At 39.2% G+C, this 19,397-nt stretch overlaps 1 protein-coding gene across 6 annotated transcripts in view; it reads right to left on the bottom strand.

The window, feature by feature from the left end:
* Window positions 1-19,397, bottom strand: part of LNPK (lunapark, ER junction formation factor) — a 98,226-nt gene that overhangs the window by 61,937 nt on the left and 16,892 nt on the right. For 2 of the 6 annotated variants that reach the window (XM_040971768.1, XM_040971770.1), the window contains exons 1-4: window positions 17,264-17,376; window positions 12,300-12,388; window positions 10,146-10,187; window positions 8,367-8,554 (exon numbers count right to left, since the gene is read on the bottom strand). In XM_040971768.1, coding sequence (XP_040827702.1) covers window positions 8,367-8,554; window positions 10,146-10,187; window positions 12,300-12,326 — 257 coding nt within the window. In that variant the 5' untranslated portion in view covers window positions 12,327-12,388; window positions 17,264-17,376. Of the gene's footprint in view, window positions 1-8,366; window positions 8,555-10,145; window positions 10,188-10,782; window positions 10,919-12,299; window positions 12,389-17,263; window positions 17,377-19,397 lie in introns of those variants that run through there. The other 4 variants (XM_040971772.1, XM_040971769.1, XM_040971771.1 and 1 more) reach the window with 4 other exon arrangements.

Consider the following 19,397-nt stretch of genomic DNA (forward strand, 5'->3'; position numbering starts at 1 on the left):
ACCAGCACAGTTCTGGCCATTAAGATCATTAGGGGAATGAACCAGCAGGTGAAAGATTTCTATCTCTCAATCTATAAACTCTGCCTTTCAAATAAAGAATAAAGCTTTACCACAAAAAAAAAATCAAGGATGTTAAGGATGTTGATTATTTTCTTTACAGTTTAACATGGCCCTGAAGTTAACCAATAGCCAAGATTAAAAAAAGAAATCACACAGAAACTCTAACAGAAGATAGTAAAATTATTACTACTTTTAGACAACATGACTTAACACATAACTCTTTTAAATTCAGAGATCCATAAAGTATCTATCAAACACGGGATTTTGGCAAAATAATTTTCTTACCTAGCAATTCAAAGAGTAAAAACTCTAAGGTAGGAAAGTGTCACATTTAACATCTCCTTTAAGAGTCAACCATTATTGATGAAAGATAATTGGCATTTTATTAGATTATCATCAAAAAAATAGCTTTCTTCACAAGGCTACACATTCTATTTTGCCAACTTTCTAAATGGACTGAGGAAGCTGGATGGGAAAAAAGGGAGGAAGGCATAAAACTGTGTTAAAATTAAAGTCATTTCAAATGAAATACCTGGGAATAAACCTAATTAAAGATGTAGAATACCTCTATGAAGAAAACTATAAAACACTAAAAAAAGAAATAGGAGACTTCAAAAAGTGGAAAAATATACCACGTTCCTGGATGGGCAGAGTCAATATCATCAAAATGTCCATATTACCAAAAGCAATATATATATTCAATGTGATACCAATCAAACTACCAAGAACATTCTTCTTAGAGCTGGAAAAAAACGACACAAACGTTCACCTGGAAGCACCAAAAAACACGAATACCCAGAACCATCCTGAACCTAGTGAGGCAGGGGGGATCACAACCCCAGACTTTCGGACATCATATAGGCTGGTGGTTATTAAAACAGCCTGGGGCTGGCATGGAAAAAGAGAGGAAAATCAATGGAAAAGAACAAGGAACCCAGACAGAGCCAAATAATCTTCGGCAAGAAAACAGACTACAATCCAGGGAAAAAGGAAGGTCTCTTCAATAAATGCTGTTGGGACACTTGATTGATAGCCTGCAGAAATAAAAAGCTAGACCCACACCTTTCACCATAAACAAAGACCAAATCTAAATGGATAAAAGATGTAAATCTACATCCGGAAACCATCAAACTTTCAAAAGAAAAAGTTGGAAACACTCCAATATTTAGGTGTAGGCTCTGACTTTCTAGAAAAATCAGCAAAAGCAATAGCAATCAAGACCAAAATAAACAAATGGGACTACATCAAACTAAGAAGCTTCTGCACAGGAAACAATCAACAAAGTAAAAAAGCAACCACATAGTGGGAGAAAATCTTTGCACACTACACAGGAGACAAGGGGTTAATCTCCAGAATATATAAAGAACTCCAGAACAACCAAAACATCAAAACAAACAAACCAGTCAAGAAATGGACATGGGAAATGGACAGACACCTTACAAAGCAACAAATCCAAATGGCTAACAGGCATATGAAAAACGCTCAAGCACCCTGGTAATAAGGGAATCCAAACAAAAACATCACTGATGTAACACCTAACTCCAGTAAGAATGGCTCACATACAGAAAACCACCACCAACACTTGCTGACAAGGATGTGGGGAAAAGAGAACCCTACTCCACTGCTGGTGGGATTGCAGGCTGGTGCAGCCTCTATGGAAATCAGTATGGATTATACTCAGACAACTGAAAATCTGCACCCAAAGGAAGGTATAATAGAAGTGCAGCAGGAATAAATTTGTCCATAGACAGAAAGAGAGAAGTATATCCCTGTACTTGCAATACAAGGATGGACTCACAGCAAAACAGCAGATAAGCCCCTACATCGTTGGGAGACACCTAAATGGCAGTATGATGGACTTCTGAGGGCACTCGGAAGACACATAGTGAAAGACTGGAGAGGAGACCAATGGGGGGGATGGGAAAGGTAAACCCCAATGCCTATTAAACTGTGTCGTAAAGAATTTAAAATACAAAAAATAAATAAAGCCATTTCCTTAAATCACTTTCAATTTAGGTAGAAATAAAATAAAGGAAATGGGGACATATCTCAATTCTCTTGCTTAAATTTCTTTGCTCCGATACTATTATAAAAGAAAACGGGCAGCAGATATTTACACACAGTTAAGACACACCCACATTCTGCTATCAACATGTCTGGGTTTGAGTGCCAGGGCTGCAGTCCCAGCTGCACAATCAATACCAGCTTCCTAGTAAAGCATGTCCTGGGGCGCAGCACAGGATGGCTGCCGTAATTGCGGCTCTGCCACCCATGTCAGAGACTTCGACTGGGTACTCGGTTCTTGACTTCTTTGGATTGGTGCAGACCACTGCAGGCATTGGAGGAACAAATGATAGATGAGGTTTTTCACTCTCTTTCCCCTTCCCTCATAATTAAAGACGTATTTTTTTGAAAGGCTGAACAGCAGAGAATGGGAGAGAAAGAAGGGGCGAGAAGAAGGTAAATAGGACAGACAGAGAGATGAAGAGAACTTCCATCTGCTGGTTTCACTCCCAAGCTGTAGAAATCAGATCTGGGCCAGGTCAGAGCCAGGAGCCAGGAACTTCATCCTAGTCCCCATCACGGTAGCTGGGCCTAAATACTCGAGCTGTCTTCCACTGCCTTCTCAGGAGCACTAACACGAAGCAGCATTGGAAGCAGAGCAGCCAGATGAGAACTAGCATTCCAATATGGGATGCAGGTAGAGCAACCCATGATTAAATACCTGCACCACAGTGACAGCCACCCCCCGCCCTTTCACTCTTGTTTTAAAAAGCAAAAAAAATTAAATTCTATGGAGAATAACAATGGCTACCTATTCTAGAAAGGTAAACATTTTACAATAATTGACTTCAGCAGAATAAATGTCTACAAAAGTATAACTTATACAAGTAAGTTATCCTGGGGCAGGACTGTGGCATAGCAGTTAAACTCCTCGCTTACAAAACTAGTAACCCATATGGGTGTCAGTTCAAGTCCTGGCTATTCCATTTCCAATTTGGTTTCCCCTTAATGGCCTAAGAACTAGAAAATGGCACAAGTGCTTGGGTCCCACCCTACCAAACAGGAAGCCTGCAAGAAGCTCCTGGTTTTGGCCCATCCTGGCCACTGGGACCATCTAATGAAGTAGCAGATGGAAGATCCGTCTCTTTCCATCTCTCTCTAGCCCTGGATATCAAATAAATAAATCTTTTTAAAATGAAGCAAAACTGAGCTATCCATGATTCAAAGACTATAAGGGAACTTGAAAGTTAATAAAAAGACAAAAGTTGATGGTTCACTTAGTGTAAAAAAAAAAAAAAAGAAAAAAAACAGTAAGAAGTGAAACAACTACTCCTTCTGCTTCCAATTCCTTGATGTAAATCCTAGTCCAACACTGAAAACTATTTCAAAAGAAAAAAGCCCAAGGGTAAGCTTGGGTAACAGCTCATGTTACACAGACAAAAGAAAAATTACCATGGGGAGTCCTCTATTCACCACAAAGTTCACTTTCACATAAATGCATTTTATTTCATGCGTTTTGATTGTCATCAACCAGAACACAATTCTATTCTTTGTTGGCTAACTAGTCTACATTCCCAACAGCAAAGAGCTCACTGAAACAGAAACTGAGAACAGGGTCACAAACGTGAATGAAACAGTGAGAAGTGGCTCTGAAGCTGAACAAGCCAGAAATACTAGATGCAGGAGATGCAGAACAGTCAGAGGGATACAGCAAGGCTACTAAAGCCACAGGCTCAACAATGAAAAGATTCAACTAGAGAACATGTATTTAAGAAATAAAACTTCCGCACTTTTAAAAAACAAATAATAGTGCTGATGTTGTGGCACAGTGTGTTAGTTGCTGCCTGCATCCTAAATGGACACCTGTTCAAATCCTAGCTACACTACTTTCTATCCAGCTCCCTGTTAGTGCCTGTGGGAAAGCAATGGATGAGAACCTAAGTTCTGGGACCGTTGTGTTTACAAGGAGACTCGGAAACGGTTCCTGCCTCTTGGTTTTAATTTCAGCTTGGCCCATCCCTGGACATTATGGTCATTTGGGGAGTCAATCAATGGGCGGAAAATATCTTTCTCTCTGCCTGTGTGAGAGTGTGTGTGTGTGTGTGTGTGTGTGTGTGTGTGTGTGTGTGTGTGTAATTCTGCTTTTCAAATAAATAAAATATATCTTCACTATAAAATATATCTAATCCACTGAAATTTGTAGATAGCCTTAAAAATGAGCACTCTATTATATACTAGGTTCAAATAATTTATAATCAAAAATATCAAGTCCCATATTTTAAATGCCCTGGAGCCATTTTGTTTGGTTTTTAGCTAGCTCTTCATATACAGAGGATTGGTTCCAGGATCCCTCCCAAACACCACCTCCCTGAAGCAATGGTACGATATTTCTATATAACCTATGTACATCATCCCATTTACTTCTAATCATCTCTACATTACTTATAATATTTAATGAAATGTAATAAAAAAATGATACACTCTATTGTTTTGGGAATAATGACACAGAAAAAAAGGTATAAAATTGGTACAGGTTTTATTTTTAATATTTCAATTGGTATTTGGTTGAATCAATGAATATAAAAGACGTGAAGATATGAAGATATTTTAAAAACATAATTCAGGGCCAACATAATGGCGCAGCTAGGCTCTTAGGACACTGGCAGTCCTTCTGGGTAGATCAAATTCCAGCTGCTCCACCTCCTATCTAGCTCCTTGCCAAGGGCCTGGAAAGCAACAGAAGATGGTCCAAGCGCTCAATCCTGGCTACTAACATGGGAAACCCAGAAGTTCCTGGCTCCCAGACTTGGCTTGCCTGTTCCAGCCCTGGTCACTGTGCCCATTTGAGAAGTGAACCAGTGGATGGAAGAGCTCTCTGTGTGTGTCTCTCGGTCTCCTCAAATCTGACTTTCAAAGAAATAATTTTCTTAAATGAAAATGTCAACCTATCAATTTTTCCCTTTTTAAGCTTCTTTTCTCCTTTCTTTATGAAAAAATGGAAAGGAAACAAGGGAAAAGGAATCAGCATTATAAACTCTGCCACAAGGACTAGGATAAAAAGTGTCCTGAAAGATTTCACAAAAAAGGAAAACCAAGAAATTAATAATAAGTATGCAATTTGAGCTCTCGGATTTGAACAACAGATGTTCAAATTTGTATAAAATTCCTGAGTTTTAACTTGAAAATACCATGCACTGAAAACTAAAGAAACACAATCTCTCTTACTATCCTAATCTCAAAGGAAAAGAGCCTTCTGTCACAAAATCCCAAACCAAATATCATCCTTGGTTGTTCCTTTTTCCTTCACCTCTCATTTCCTTCCATCAAATTCTGAAATACTGCCAAATCATCTATATTCACTCAAGGTCACTGAGCAGTTACTTTCAGATTAAGCTTTTGTAAAAACTCCTGTTTCTACTCCTTTTATCTTCTTTCTCAATCTGCACAGCGCAGCATGAGACACTATTAACTTGATCTCATACCATTCTTCCACTAAGCTTTTACTAACCACCCATTTCTCTCAAATTCAAATTCCTAAATCTGACCCTCCATGGTCTGAATCCTTCCTGATCCTCTAAGCTCGTCTAATATTCTTCTTCTTCATCATACATTTCACATGCATATACCTTTGTGGCTCTCAAGTAAATCATATCCTCTCCTAATTAGCAACCTTTGTATTTCATGTTCTCTTTTCTTAGAAACACACTCCCTCAACCATAGCATTTTTTATTTGACAGTATGAAGAACTCATTGACACACACACACAAAAAAATCCAAACACCAAAAAAGGCATACAGAAAGAAGTAATTGCTTAAAATTCTGCTACCTAGAAAGAATTACTCCTAATATTTTTGAGGACAATCCTCCTGTATATCTCTCTATAGATCTACAGGCCACTCTAAGTAGTCTATCATAAATTCTAATTCTTTCCACACTGGTTCTTCCTCATATTGCAGTTGTGAACTCAGAAACCACTCTTCAAAAAGGGCCTTCTGAAATCATCCATCTCCATGGAACTTCAATCAATCAATCAGTCTCTCTCAATTAGGTTTTTTTGTTGTTCCTATCTGTATTTTTTGTCTTTCAAATGCTAACTGAATGTAAGCTCCTTGAAGGCAGACATTTTATCACTACTTTGTGTATTACTAGAATCTAGCTAACAACTAATATATCACAGATGCCTGCTACTTAATGTTTGAGGAGAAGGCGGTTTCAATTATCAGTCACAAGCTACTAAGTTTTAAATCTACATCTCCCATTCAGATTTCATTGTGACATTCATATTCAAACTTTACCATCTTTTGGTAGCTCTAGTTCAAAAGTATCCAGGTATCTTGGTCTTGGTGGGTCACCAAATTTGTTCCTCCTCATCATGCTCCCTATTTAGTTGGGATACACTGCCATTAGCCAAATTTCCCAAATCATAAACTTGAATTTTATACTTGATTTCTCCGCCTTAGTACATGCCCATTACTTGCCAAAAGCCTCCCCACTTATCTACTAAATCTCTTCAGTGCATCTATTTCAATTCATTCAATCTGCTTCTCTTCAACCCCAGCACTCAAGGACAATTCACCACTCATCAGTTGTCTCCTAGACAGTTACAATTTTTTAATTTCCTGTTCCTCTAAAGCTATAGCCTCAGTGGCTACAAACTGCTTCTAAATATATATATGAAATATCCTCTAACAACTACGCACTTTCCTCTATGGTCGAGTCTTTGGCCTTCTTTTCATTGTTCAACTAGATCATGCTCTAGCCTACCCCGGGGCCTTTTAAGCAGTTTTTTGTTCTGTCTAAAGCACCATGTCACACCACCCTACACACACATACTCATCAATCAGGTATAAAAACTTCTCATTTTTTGATAGGCACAATTCTAAACATATCCTTTCAATGATTTCCGTCCTCTGGATTACAATCAAATATTAATTTAGCTATTGCTGTAAAGACACTCTGCCGAGGTAATTAAAATCATTACTCGGGTTTATTTTAAGGTAGGAAGAGTATCCTGGTGGATCAAATATAATTCACTTAAGTTCTTATAAGCAGAGCTATCTCCTAGCTAAGAGCAGAAGAAAATGTCAAGACTTGCAGCAGAAATTGGTCAACAACCCAATGAAGCCTAGAAACAGATTCTCCCCTCAAAAACTCCACAGAAGATGTCAGCAGAGTGTTGCAACAGATTAAATTGCCACTTCCAACTCCACTGCCCCTTATCAGAGTGTGGGCTTCAGTCCCTGCTGCTCTACTTTGGATCCAACTTTCTGCTACATTTGAAAAGCAAATGTAGCAGAAAGTTTTTGAAAAGCAAAACAGCCCATGTAATTAATTAGGTCCCTTCCATCCACAAGACTAATATGATGTTCCTGACTCCTGACTTCAGTATGGCACAGGTCTGACTTTTGCTGTCATTTGGGAAATTAAGCAGTAGATGAAACATCTCTCCTTTACTCCCCTCTCTATAGTTCAGCTTTTTAAATAAATTAAAAAAAAAAAAAACTCACTCCTTGATTCAGACCATGAAACTCTAAGCAGAGACCTCAGCAAAACCACCTAAACTTCTGACCTGCAGAACTAGAATTTAATGGCTGGGGTACTATCTAAGTGACTAAATCTGTGAGTCCCTCATTGCTATCTCCACCCACAGGCTTGGTTGCAACCTGTGATATACATTCCTCTAACACTATCTTTTTTTTCATGGTATTCATCATGCCTACTATACAATATAATATATTCAGTGTAACAACTACAGTCAGAGATTTTATTTTGCGCAGCATACACCATCATAATCCAATGTCTGCACAACTGATATACATCTATATATAAAATGTTAACTGGAAACACAAACTTTGTATTCAACTGTCTCTCAAAATTCTTCATCAAAACATCACCTATAAGGTGCTATATTGTACTTCTATACCAAGTGTCAAAGTTCCGATGCATGAAATAATATCTAGAATCATTTGGGCATTTGTTCTGTTAGTTTTACAAACCCTTCTTTACCACTACTCCCCACTCCATGAACAATGATCCCGGAGGATCTTGGCCATCTAAAAATCACAAAACATTGTCATACAGACCAATCATCACTAATCTCTCTGAATGATTTCTCAAATATGTTGAATTATAAACACAGGCTCAAAACAACTGTTCTACTATTTTGAAGAAATACTTTTCAAACTACAAAGAAAATTATTTTTTTTTAATCTCAGGCATTACTATTTTAAAATAAAAAGACTGCACATAATAAAGCCATCTGATCAAAGGAAGAAAAGTCAAGTAAAAGAACATATACTTACACCAATGGAAAAGCAAAAAATGGGAATGTCATGGTAAGTCTTGCTGTGAGTTCGTCGGGAAGGTACCACAAGTATACAATTAAGGATGTAAACAGATAGAGAACTGAAGAATAAAGAATTAATCTTCCAACCCATAATTTTTGTAATCTCTGATTTTTTTCCCTAAATTCTTCCAATGCTTGAATTTCCTGTTAAGAGAAAATTATTTTACATTATTAAATCTTAAACTTCAAAATTCTCAATATGATAAACATTATATGGAAGAATTCTTAAAACTTGTTGAAACTTAATGCTCCAATAATTTTAAATATAATATGAAAAACTAAAAAGGAAGCTAAGATTTTAAAATGCCTATTCTGACTACTCTAACAAATCACTGTTTAAAATGCAAAATTACTACTTTACCCTATCAACTCATCAAAGATTAAAGGAATGAAATGTGCATCAATAAATGATACTGATTGAGTCATACAACTACTGATTCTCTTAATACAAGACCTAAAAACTTTGGTAACTAATATTAAAAAAAGATAAAAATTAATGGGGTCAGGCTGGAATTCAGAGTTTCAGCTCTGGGCTTCAATTTGGCCCATGTCCCAGCCATTGAGGCCTCTTTAGAAGACCACAGATGAAATATGTCTGTCTGTCTCTCTCTCTCATCCTCTTCTTCTCCCTCTTCAACTCTGCCTTAAAACTTAATCTTGAGCCTGGCAGCTAAAGTCCTCGCCTTGAACGCCGGGATCCCATATGGGTGCCGGTTCTAGTCCCGGCAGCTCCTCTTCCCATCCAGCTCCCTGTTTGTGGCCTGGGAAAGCAGTCGAAGACAGCCCAATGCTTTGGGACCCTGCACCCGAGTGGGAGAGCAGGAAGAGGTTCCTGGTTTCCGAAGCAAGTGGGAGAGCAGGAAGAGGTTCCTGGTTTCCGGCTTCGGATTGGTACAATACCGGTCATTGCGCTCACTTGGGGAGTGCATCATCAGATGGAAGATCTTCCTCTCCGTCTCTCCTCCTCCTCTCTGTATATCTGACTTTGTAATAAAAATAGACCTTTAAAAAAAAAATCTTAACCTTAAAAAGGGTAAGAGGGGAGGAGACTAAAGTCCTCAACTCGACGCCCAGGATCCCATGTGGGCAGTGTTTCATGTCCCAGCTGCCCCACTTCCCATCCTGCTCCCTGCTTGTATCCTGGGAAGGCAGTAGAAGATGCCCACCCGAGATCCTGTATCTACATGGAGGACCTAGAGGAGGATCCTTATCCTAGCTTCATACTGGCTCAGATCAGGCTGTTGTGGCCACTCAGGGAGTGACCCAGAGGATGGAAGATCTTTCTCATTGTCTCTCCTTCTCTCTGTAGATCTGACTTTCCAATAAAAAAAAATATATTATTAAAAAAAAAAAATTTAAAGTTGCCCATAATATCATCAAGTCTATTCATCACTTTTATTCCTAAAGAATAACTACTCTTGATGGCAGATAATATCAAAAGCTTTTTTAAGTTTTGTAGACCTTTAAAAACCATTGTATATCATCTTATAATCATTTTATAACACTGATTTCACATTGTGGGTATAATTTAATTCCAACAGACTCTATTACTTAACAGAAACTTAAGTCACCATACGGGATTTTTTTTGAGATCATGTAACATTAAAGTTCTCAAGTTTACTCCATATCACCTCTAAATTCCCATATCTATTCTCCATAATAATTCAGACTAAAATGATAGCTACTTCATACCTAAAATGAATTAAAATGAATACCTCACTGATAAAGAACATACCTTATCTATATTTTCTAGAACTTCCACAGTTGAAGGTTTTGTCTGTTATGGAAATTAAAATGAGACACCATTAAAACTTATGGCTATAAATGAAGAAACATTCTGACTTACATAGTCATAAAAAACATTATTATCAAAAGTTGAGTTTTTTACAAACATTTCACAGCATATATTCCTTTTTGTAATCAGACTTAAATAAAAATTATAATTACAAATAGAACTATGTAAGATTTAAAAAATAAACATTTCCCTACTTAACTTCTTTAGCCCCAGAAAGACTTTTAACTCTGGCAGTTCAAATCTTCCCATTCTAAACCTCAACGGAGCATACTTTCATATAGAGAAACCATTTTCCTCCAAGAAAAATGTTCTTAGGGCATGATTAATTAAAAGAATTTATATTTTAAAAAAACAGACTAAAGATAATCTGATGTGTTATTTACCAAAAGTTCATTTTCGACTCTAGAAGTCAAAATCAACAGGTTACTTTCATTCTGAATTCCTAAGTATCTTTTTGAAAGATCAATTAAAGGGCATCTCAGAATACTGTATTATAGCAGAGTTTGACACTTTTTTTATATCATCTAGAATAAAAACCAGCAAAAATGGCAAATATAATACTTAGAAAGATATTTACCAATTACATACTCAACAATCAGAGTAATGAATATGAATTCTTTTTAGTTTCCATAAGAGTTGTTAATTTCAGGCTGAACTGTATGAAACTGCCATTTTCATAAGCATTTAGACATTGGCAATTTCATATGATTCATCTGTAAGAAAGAAAAAGGAAGCCTAAGGTTTCCACAAAGGGAGTCTCCTCACTCATGTAAAATCTAAAAGTCCATCTCATAGAACCAGAGTAGAATGGCGGCTATCATAGGCTGATAGATTTGGGGAAGAGGGTTACTGAAGAACATGAAATTACTATTAAGATGGGAGAATTAAATTCAAAATATCTATTACACACCACACTGACTTTATCTAATGATGATATATTCTTGAAAATGCTAAGTACTTGTTAAGTGTTCTTACTACAAAACTGATAACTATGTTAGATAATACATTACTCAATTGGCTAGATTTAACCATTCTTAAAACAAATACATGTCAATACATGTAATTTCTTCTACCAATTTAAAAAATAAAGGAAGAAAAAGGAAGGCAGAATCAGTAAAATGGCAGTTCAGAACAATGCTATCCTATTATGTGCCAAGTATTGCTCGACTCTATTATAATACAAGGAATCAAAAAATAGGCAATTTGTCCTAGATTATATCATCTCCTCCTACATTTATATTTTAGAGCTCCAAATCTGAAATACTTCTTCTTAACACTTACCCAATACAACCAAACTGCACTACTAACTTTAGCTAACCTCCAATTCCTAAAACTCTAGCGTGACTTCAGTAAATATTTGTGATAAGCATTAAGTTAAGAAAAAAGTCTTTAAAAATTCTATGTGCCGAGGCCAGTGTGCAGAACAGGGTGCTAAATCACTGCCTACAACACCAGAATCCCGTGAGAGCACAACTCTTAAGTCATGGCTGTCCCACTTCTGATCCAGCTCCTTGCTAACTAACGTGCCTGGAAAGGCACTAGAAAACGGTCCAAGCACTTGGACTCCCAACCCCATATGGCAGACCTGGATGGAGTTCCAGGTTCCTGGCTTCCTGTCTCTCCCAGGCTCCACTGGTGTGGCCTTTGGGAAGTAAACAGCAGCTGGAAGCTTTTTATCTGTGTCTCTCCCTCCCAATCTGTAACACTGACTTTCAAACAAATAAATCCCTTGGAAATTTTAAGTCTGCTACAGAATATTTAATTTCCACTATGTTTCAAATCAGTTTGAAATCAAGACAAGGAGATGAAAACAAGAAAACATTTGGACAAAAACACATGAATACAGAAATACAATTAAGTTCTAAGTCAAAGTCAAACAGCTTTGTTAAAGACAATAGATGTCTATACAAAAAGTAAAACTTCTAAAATCAAAATAGGAAAGCAATTCAGAAAGAAAAAAAATTAATTGGAGTTAAGGATAATATCAAACTACTACTAAAGGCAACAGCACAGAGCAAACCGTTGGAGATACCGTTGTGTAACATCCTTACATAACTACACTTAAGAGCTAGCAAGTTGTCAAGAATAACTTACCCTCCATCGAGAAAATAATCCACCCATCTTTTACTCATAGAAACTGGGCACAATGACAAATGTCACCAACCATCCAAAGGAAGTCACAGCTAGAAATAGAACAAGTATTTTAAAATGTTAAGTTAAAAACACAACACAAATGACAAAATTGAGATGTTGCAGTATTACCTAAACATACTATAAAACATTGATTTATTTAGACTCTATGTAGAACTTGAATTAAATCATTTTGATGGATTCCACCTTTTTAAAAAATTCTTACAAGATAGCCTTTAATATCTTAAGTTGAAAACAAAACAAAATCTAAGTGAGGGGCCTCCACTGTGGTATATATAGTGAGCACCAACTCCCAGCTGCTCCACTTCTGCTCCATCTCCCTGCTAATGTTCCTATTGTGTGTCTGGGAACTCAGTGGATCCCATATGGGCACTGGTTCCAATTCTGGCAGCTCCACTCCCATCCAGCTCCCTGCTTGTGACCTGGGAAAGCAGTCGAGGACAGCCCAAAGCCTTGGGACCCTGCACCCATGTGGGATATCCGGAAGAAGTTCCTGGATCCTGGCTTCAGATCAGCATAGCATCGGCTGATGTGCTCACTTGGGGAGTGAATTATCGGAAGGAAGATCTTCCTCTCTGTCTCTCCTCCTCTCTGTATATCTGACTTTCCAATAAACAAATAAATCTTTTTAAAAAAAAAAAGCTAAGTAAACAACGATTTTTCCAACTGCTCAGAAGAAACACAAATTTTATAAAGACCTTTTATCTTCTGACTGCTGGTCTCTATTATTAAACACTACAGTCCAACTCTTAGATAAACATTTCTGATATTTTGTCTAAGTCTCTCTGGCTATTTGATCTTCATGTCACCTAGCTGTGTTATCATCTGGTGGTCTTCTATGACTCTCCAATATTGTGTAATAAATATTCTAAATAAGTTTATATTCAAAAACTATATAAACTACTATTATCTCTAAGCTGAAATATTAAAAGTTTACCTTCAAAGTAACATATTTTTACCAAATTACAGCTTATACTTGCTGTGTGGAACTAATTCATCTCCAAAAACAATCAAAAATTATCTAGGCCATACTGTTCACATTTGTAATCATAAATGTAAATTACAAAGTAATACCAGTGCCCAGTAAGAACATCCACCTGCAGCAATGTAGAGGAATCAGTACAAGGCATACTCATCTTGGAGTTTCTTCTTCAGAAATGTAAGAGTACCCAACCGCAAAGCACTCTTACTTCCAAAGTGAATTTTAACACCTATAAAGCTAACCAGGATAATAAATGCCACAAGACAATTTAAATTATAAGCTAATACAATTAACTCTTAAGTATTAGCTCAGTGTTTAAATTTATGAAATGTAGTTTTAGGAAATCCAGGAACTTTAAAGAAAAAAATTTATAAATTTCCATGAGTTAAAACATCAAATTAACCTTAACCTTCATAAGATGCTAACAATAATCACAAAGAAAGGTTAGAGGCCTGCAATATACAAGAACCACTCAACCTGATAATCTCAAAGTATACATCACCACATTATTCTGGAACTAGTGTATGGTTTTATCTAGCATAGTGTTTTGTATTCAACCAAGCACTTTTGTCTGTAACAAAACTATATGCTTCCAAATTAAGTCTGTAGCCATCAAACACCAGGCCAAAATTTCAATATATGAAATTAGTAACAAAACCAATGTCAACTATTTAAGGTCTCATCTCTAGATGAACCTGAAACAAATGCTTTCCACAATGTTTATCATTTAGGTATTCCTTTCCCCCCACATCACTAACAAGTCATCTGAGGGAGAGAAGTAATTTGCTCAAGTGCTAAAAAAGACATAAGGTAGCAAAGGTAGGCATTCTTTCTCAAAAGCAATCAGCTATTTTAAGTAATACAAAAATCAGATAGATTAGACTGGAACTATATACCAATATATGAAAGTTCCTCTGACATTCTCAGAGTGTTGTTAAACAGAACTACCTAAGCGGAAAGGGAGTTATCAACACAAGACAGTGTTAAGCACAGATGCATCATGTACTTCCATTCCTTTATTTGATTAAATGTCAATGTTTAAATCTCCATTAAGGAAAAGCTAAGTGACTGCCAAAATCATGCAGCTCCAGAAACAGGCAGAACAAATACTAGAAGTCTACAAGTGTAGCCTTTATTTGTTTACCACTTGACACTCTTAAAATAAGCACAATATGAAATGCATGCATAATAGCACAATTAATACCAACTTTGACACCAATTATTTGCTTAGAAGATTGTTTTGGAGCTAATGAAACAATCAGGGCTTAGTCTCTAAGATCCCAAAAGCAAGTGTTTGTGCTTTTAAATTTTTGCTTATAAAACTGAGTTGACAGTCAACATGCCATATCCATGCTTTCCTATTCATAACCAAAGAAACAGTCAACCATTACTGTTCCAGCAAGTTTTCTAAGAAATTCAGGTATTTGCTAAAAGCTGATTTACTATAATGCACATGTAAGGAGTGGCACTTTCCAACAGACATGAAAATATAACAAAACTAAATAATTAAACATTTCTCTTTAGTTTAAATGTCATACTTTTACTTTCAACTAATGGTTCTCTCCTATCACCCAAGCATCTTAAACCCAATTCTTGTGTCCTATAAAAGCTTGGGCAAATAAATTTTTTACCTCTCTGTTACTCAATTTCCCATTCTGCAAAGGATAGATAAACAAGGACCTTCTGAAATTATGAGAGGCTTACATGACATAACCTATTCTGAACTATTATACCAGTGCCTAATACAACTTTTCACTTTTATGCTCATTGTTGATTTCCCATAATTTCTGCTTCCTTTCAGATATTTCTACATAAAAAACCCATGGGAGTCAAATAACCCAAGTACTTCCCTCAGAAGCATAAATCAATTTGCCTATACTTGAGTGGACAGATGGCTCAGTCTTAAATGGGTTGTCCCCAGGAACTCTTCCATGGACGTGTACGGTCTCTTCTACTCTAATATCACAAGGAGATCTGGCATGACCTTAAGAGGTGTGCATTTCATTGTGTTTTTCAAAGAGCAATTATAACATCCATCATTCTATTTAAATGCTTTCTAACTGCTAGTCTCACTCAGCTTTAAGTATCAGAATTTAAATTTTTGAGAAATGTTTTTCTTAAATCTTCCATTCATTTCAGGTACCATGAAAACAATGAAATGAAATAGGCCTGGATTTAAAATACAGCTCAATCACATAGGGGTTGTGGGATCTTACGCAAAACACTTCAACTCTTTGAGACTCAGTTACCATTTATAAAGTGGTGACAACATCTATACATTGTAGCACTGGCATCTGATTAAATGATATTATGTAGCATTTGGCACAGTATCCAACACAAAGTGCTTAATAAATCATAACAATTCTTATTACTCTTATGAGAAAATACATGTAGTACTTACATTAAGCACCTTTTGAGTGTCTTACAAGCACCAACTTAATATTTTTTAAATTGCAAATAAAACTACAGTTCATATTTTTACTAAAATTCCATTGCCCTCATTTTCTCTAATTTAAAAAGCAAAATATTCTGCGTACTTTTCCATGAAAATAACCCAGCAGGTCTTTCAGAAAAAAGCAGTGGAAGTTTACTTTTATCCCTAATTAATCATGCTTCAAACTTAAGCATAAACTATTTAATCACCATCAAATTACCTCCAGAACATACTTGTGAGGATTATACAATTTATGCTTAAGACTGATTCGTTTTAGAACTCGTTCAAGTGTTCTAATTGTACTGAGCATTCTGAGATATTCCAAAACCAACTGTCCAAAATTAAAATAAATGAAAAGCAGTACACCTCTAAAAGCACTTCATATAATATATGACGATTTAGTGCTTGCTTGCATGGCAAGTCAATTTTCATTCTCACTAAACACTATCAAAAAATAACTGATTTTCCAGAGAACCATACATTTATGAAAACCTTAACGTCTTTGCTTATTTTAGTAAAGACAGACACGACACAGAAACAGAATTAGAGATTTGCTTTCATCAGCACGTCAGAGATCTTGAAAAAGTCTATCAATGCGCCACTCCTGTGTAAGACAAAGTGTACAAAATCTTGGTCCTCAATAGAAAACTGAGGTCAAGGGCCAAGCTTCGCTCACTTCCACCAGAAGGCTACGGAATGGGATCATTCCAGCGTGACACCCAGGCCACTATTTTAGTAACCACCATAAACCAGAAGCTACGAGGAGGAAAGCAGAACAGGGAAAACTGGGTGCAGTCCCAGTCCCGCTGGGTCCCGTGAGAGCAACCCACCGTCAGCAAAGCTCACTTCACCAGCCCCGCCAGGCGCGTTCTCAATCCCAGCCGGACAGGCGCGGCGTGGGAAGACCCGAAACGGACTGAGGTATGCAAGGCTCTCCACCTCCGTCTGCCACGCCCGGGACACCTACGCACCTTCACCCTTCCTCCCCACCCCTCCACCTCATCTCCTCCTGCATAAGGATGAAAGGTGCAAAAGCCAAGTGGCACACCACCCACACCCATACGCCGAGGCTGGACCCGGCCAGTCCGCAGTCCCCGCCGATCTTCCCAACACCAGCCGAGAAAGCCGAGCAGGACAGTCAGCGCCCAGAGTTCACCTCGGCATCTGCCACTTTGGCCCCTTCTGTATCTTTATCCTCCCGAAAAGATGGGCCAAAGAGCGGAGGCTTCAAGCCAGTCACCGCAGGCGCGGCTGGAGGGATGACCTCCGCCCCGGGGTGGCGGGGAGGCCGCACGACGGGGTCTCGGCACCCCCACAGCCACCCCTGCTCCTGAGCTGGCCAGCCGGGATCGGCGCACACTCCCGCGGGAGGCTGAGGAGCCGCCGCCGCCTCCGCAGAGCGCCTAGGCCACTGGGCATGCGGCAGAGGGAACAGCTCGGGGGCAAAGCTCCGCCAAGGCCCCGCCAGGGACCTCAGGCTGAGCGCTTTACCTGCCTGAAGTGGGTGCAGCCTGGCCCCGGAGTCCACCCCGGGACAGCCTCGGCCGCCACCGCGTAACACGCCAAACCCGCCGCTCCAGCAATCGGCGGACGCCACTGACAGAGCCCGGGGCCTGGCCAACCCCTTCCCATCAAACCCCGCGCTCCCACCGCCAGCCAATGGGCGCCGCAGCCGGTGCGCGCCGCTCCCCCGTCACGTGACGCGCCAGGGCGGGCAGTTGGGGAGGGCCAGCCGGGCGGTTGGCCAGGGGACAGGGGTCCTGGCGGCCTCCGCCCCTCGTCGTATCGGGGCGTGCTGAAGTTTATTGCGACTCTTCCCAATACAGTTATTTCTGACTCTTACCCGCCTCCCTTTCCTTGTAAGCCTCTGCTGCCAAGTCTCAGGGGGCGGGGGGGAAGAAAACACAGAACTGATCCTTGTGGTCCGAGCGCTCCGCGGAGAGGAGCTAGGGTCGGGCCGGGGAGCTGAGTGTGTGTGGGAAAGGGTCGGACCTGGAGCATCCCCGGATCAGTTGGCATGCAGCCGGCCACAGAGCAAGGTCCCAGACGAGCCGGTGCGGTGCAAGAGGCTTTCCTCGGGCTCGCGCGTCATAAAGGGTCATTGGATGACTCGGCGCTCACCTCACCTCCAGGGAGGTGGATTTCAAAGCCGGGGAGAACAATCCAAGCAGTGTTTTCCACTTAAGATTCTCACCTTAAGAACACTTCTCCAGAGGCCGTGATCCCTGGGCCTGTGAAAACCACCCGGGCTATATCGGGCTCGGATTTGAAACAGTGCCTAAAGGGTGTTAGGTTTCCCACTGCACTGGAAAGACAAGTCTACAAAAAAAAAAATCGTGTTTGGATGAAAAAAATACGAGATACATGCCCTCAGAAAAGTGGGGAAGGATAAGGGCTCTTCAGCGAAGGCCTTTGCCATGTTTTACCATTGAGTGCAGAGCTTTTCGTGGGCTTTTCTACTTTAATATAGAGAGTTGGTGAGTCTTGAGTGCAAGTTTTAATACGCTATGTTTAAATTTTGGCAACAGGAGCAGGTGAAGAAGATAGAATGGTCATAGTTTGATAAAAATAATAAAAATAATACACCCAAGCTACTACATGGTTTGCTGTGGAGTTGCTTGTCCTGAGTTACATTTTTTACTTAGAGCTCAATCATCTTGGAAGGATGAACTAAAATGTAATGCCTTGTGTGTGGAAATGTACAAGAAAATAAGCAAACAGCTCAACCGTTTTGCGAGGGAAGTCTGACCATTTGTTTTGCAACCAGTTTGAGAATATTAAAGTCCTGTGTAGCTAAGTAAATACATCTCACCTCTGGAAACTTTTCTTACTAATAAACAGGAAAGATGGGCTTTTATACTTGTGTTGCAGGGTGCGAGCGAGATCACACCAGGCATGTCTAAGGTTTATTAAGGAGTGTTTATTAACCAAGCTTGGTGATAATAGAGCACAATAGCAAATCACAAGTCCATATAGCAATACAACCAATCATAATCCCAAAATAAACAAATGGTTACTATCCCTGAGTCCGTCCATTAAGCTGGAGACCTATCCCCAGCTTCCCCAACAATGTAAGTTATCCTAAGCGATATGCAGCGAATAACCTAGACACACAAAGCTGCAGACATTCACCTTTCCCTGGCTTCTCTGCCTACATTCCACTACTGCTAGGCCTCACCCCTGCTGGAACTCCTGACAGCACACAAACCAGAAGCAACATTGTTACAACCATTGCCCCATCTAAGCAGTACACAGGGACCACACTCAGGGGATTACCTGTCCTGGGTCAGCCAAGAGTCGAGGTGCCAGAGTAATGGAAGCACCTGGCCAGAAAGAGAGAGCCCCTGCTTCATGCGCCTTTTAAAGGGGCTTGTGAGGAGAGCGGTTACACAACAATGCAATACCGTCCCCTCTCAGTTGATAGGTGAGTCACAGGTGGACAGGAGGGAATACCTAAGTGTTGTGGACTAAGGAGTTGATTAGTGCTCCTTGGGATGGGCAGGAATAGGAACTGGGTTTGTAGCTAAAAATGCCTAGACTAATTGGACTTATCTGCATCCATTATCCTGACCAAATTAGGATGTGGGGGGAGTGGTTGAGGATGGAATTATCATTCCATTGCTGT

The sequence above is a fragment of the Ochotona curzoniae genome, unplaced genomic scaffold, assembly GCF_017591425.1.
Source record: "Ochotona curzoniae isolate NIBS_2020 unplaced genomic scaffold, NIBS_Ocur_1.0 contig_2210, whole genome shotgun sequence".
In the NCBI taxonomy this organism is placed as follows: Eukaryota; Metazoa; Chordata; class Mammalia; order Lagomorpha; family Ochotonidae; genus Ochotona; species Ochotona curzoniae.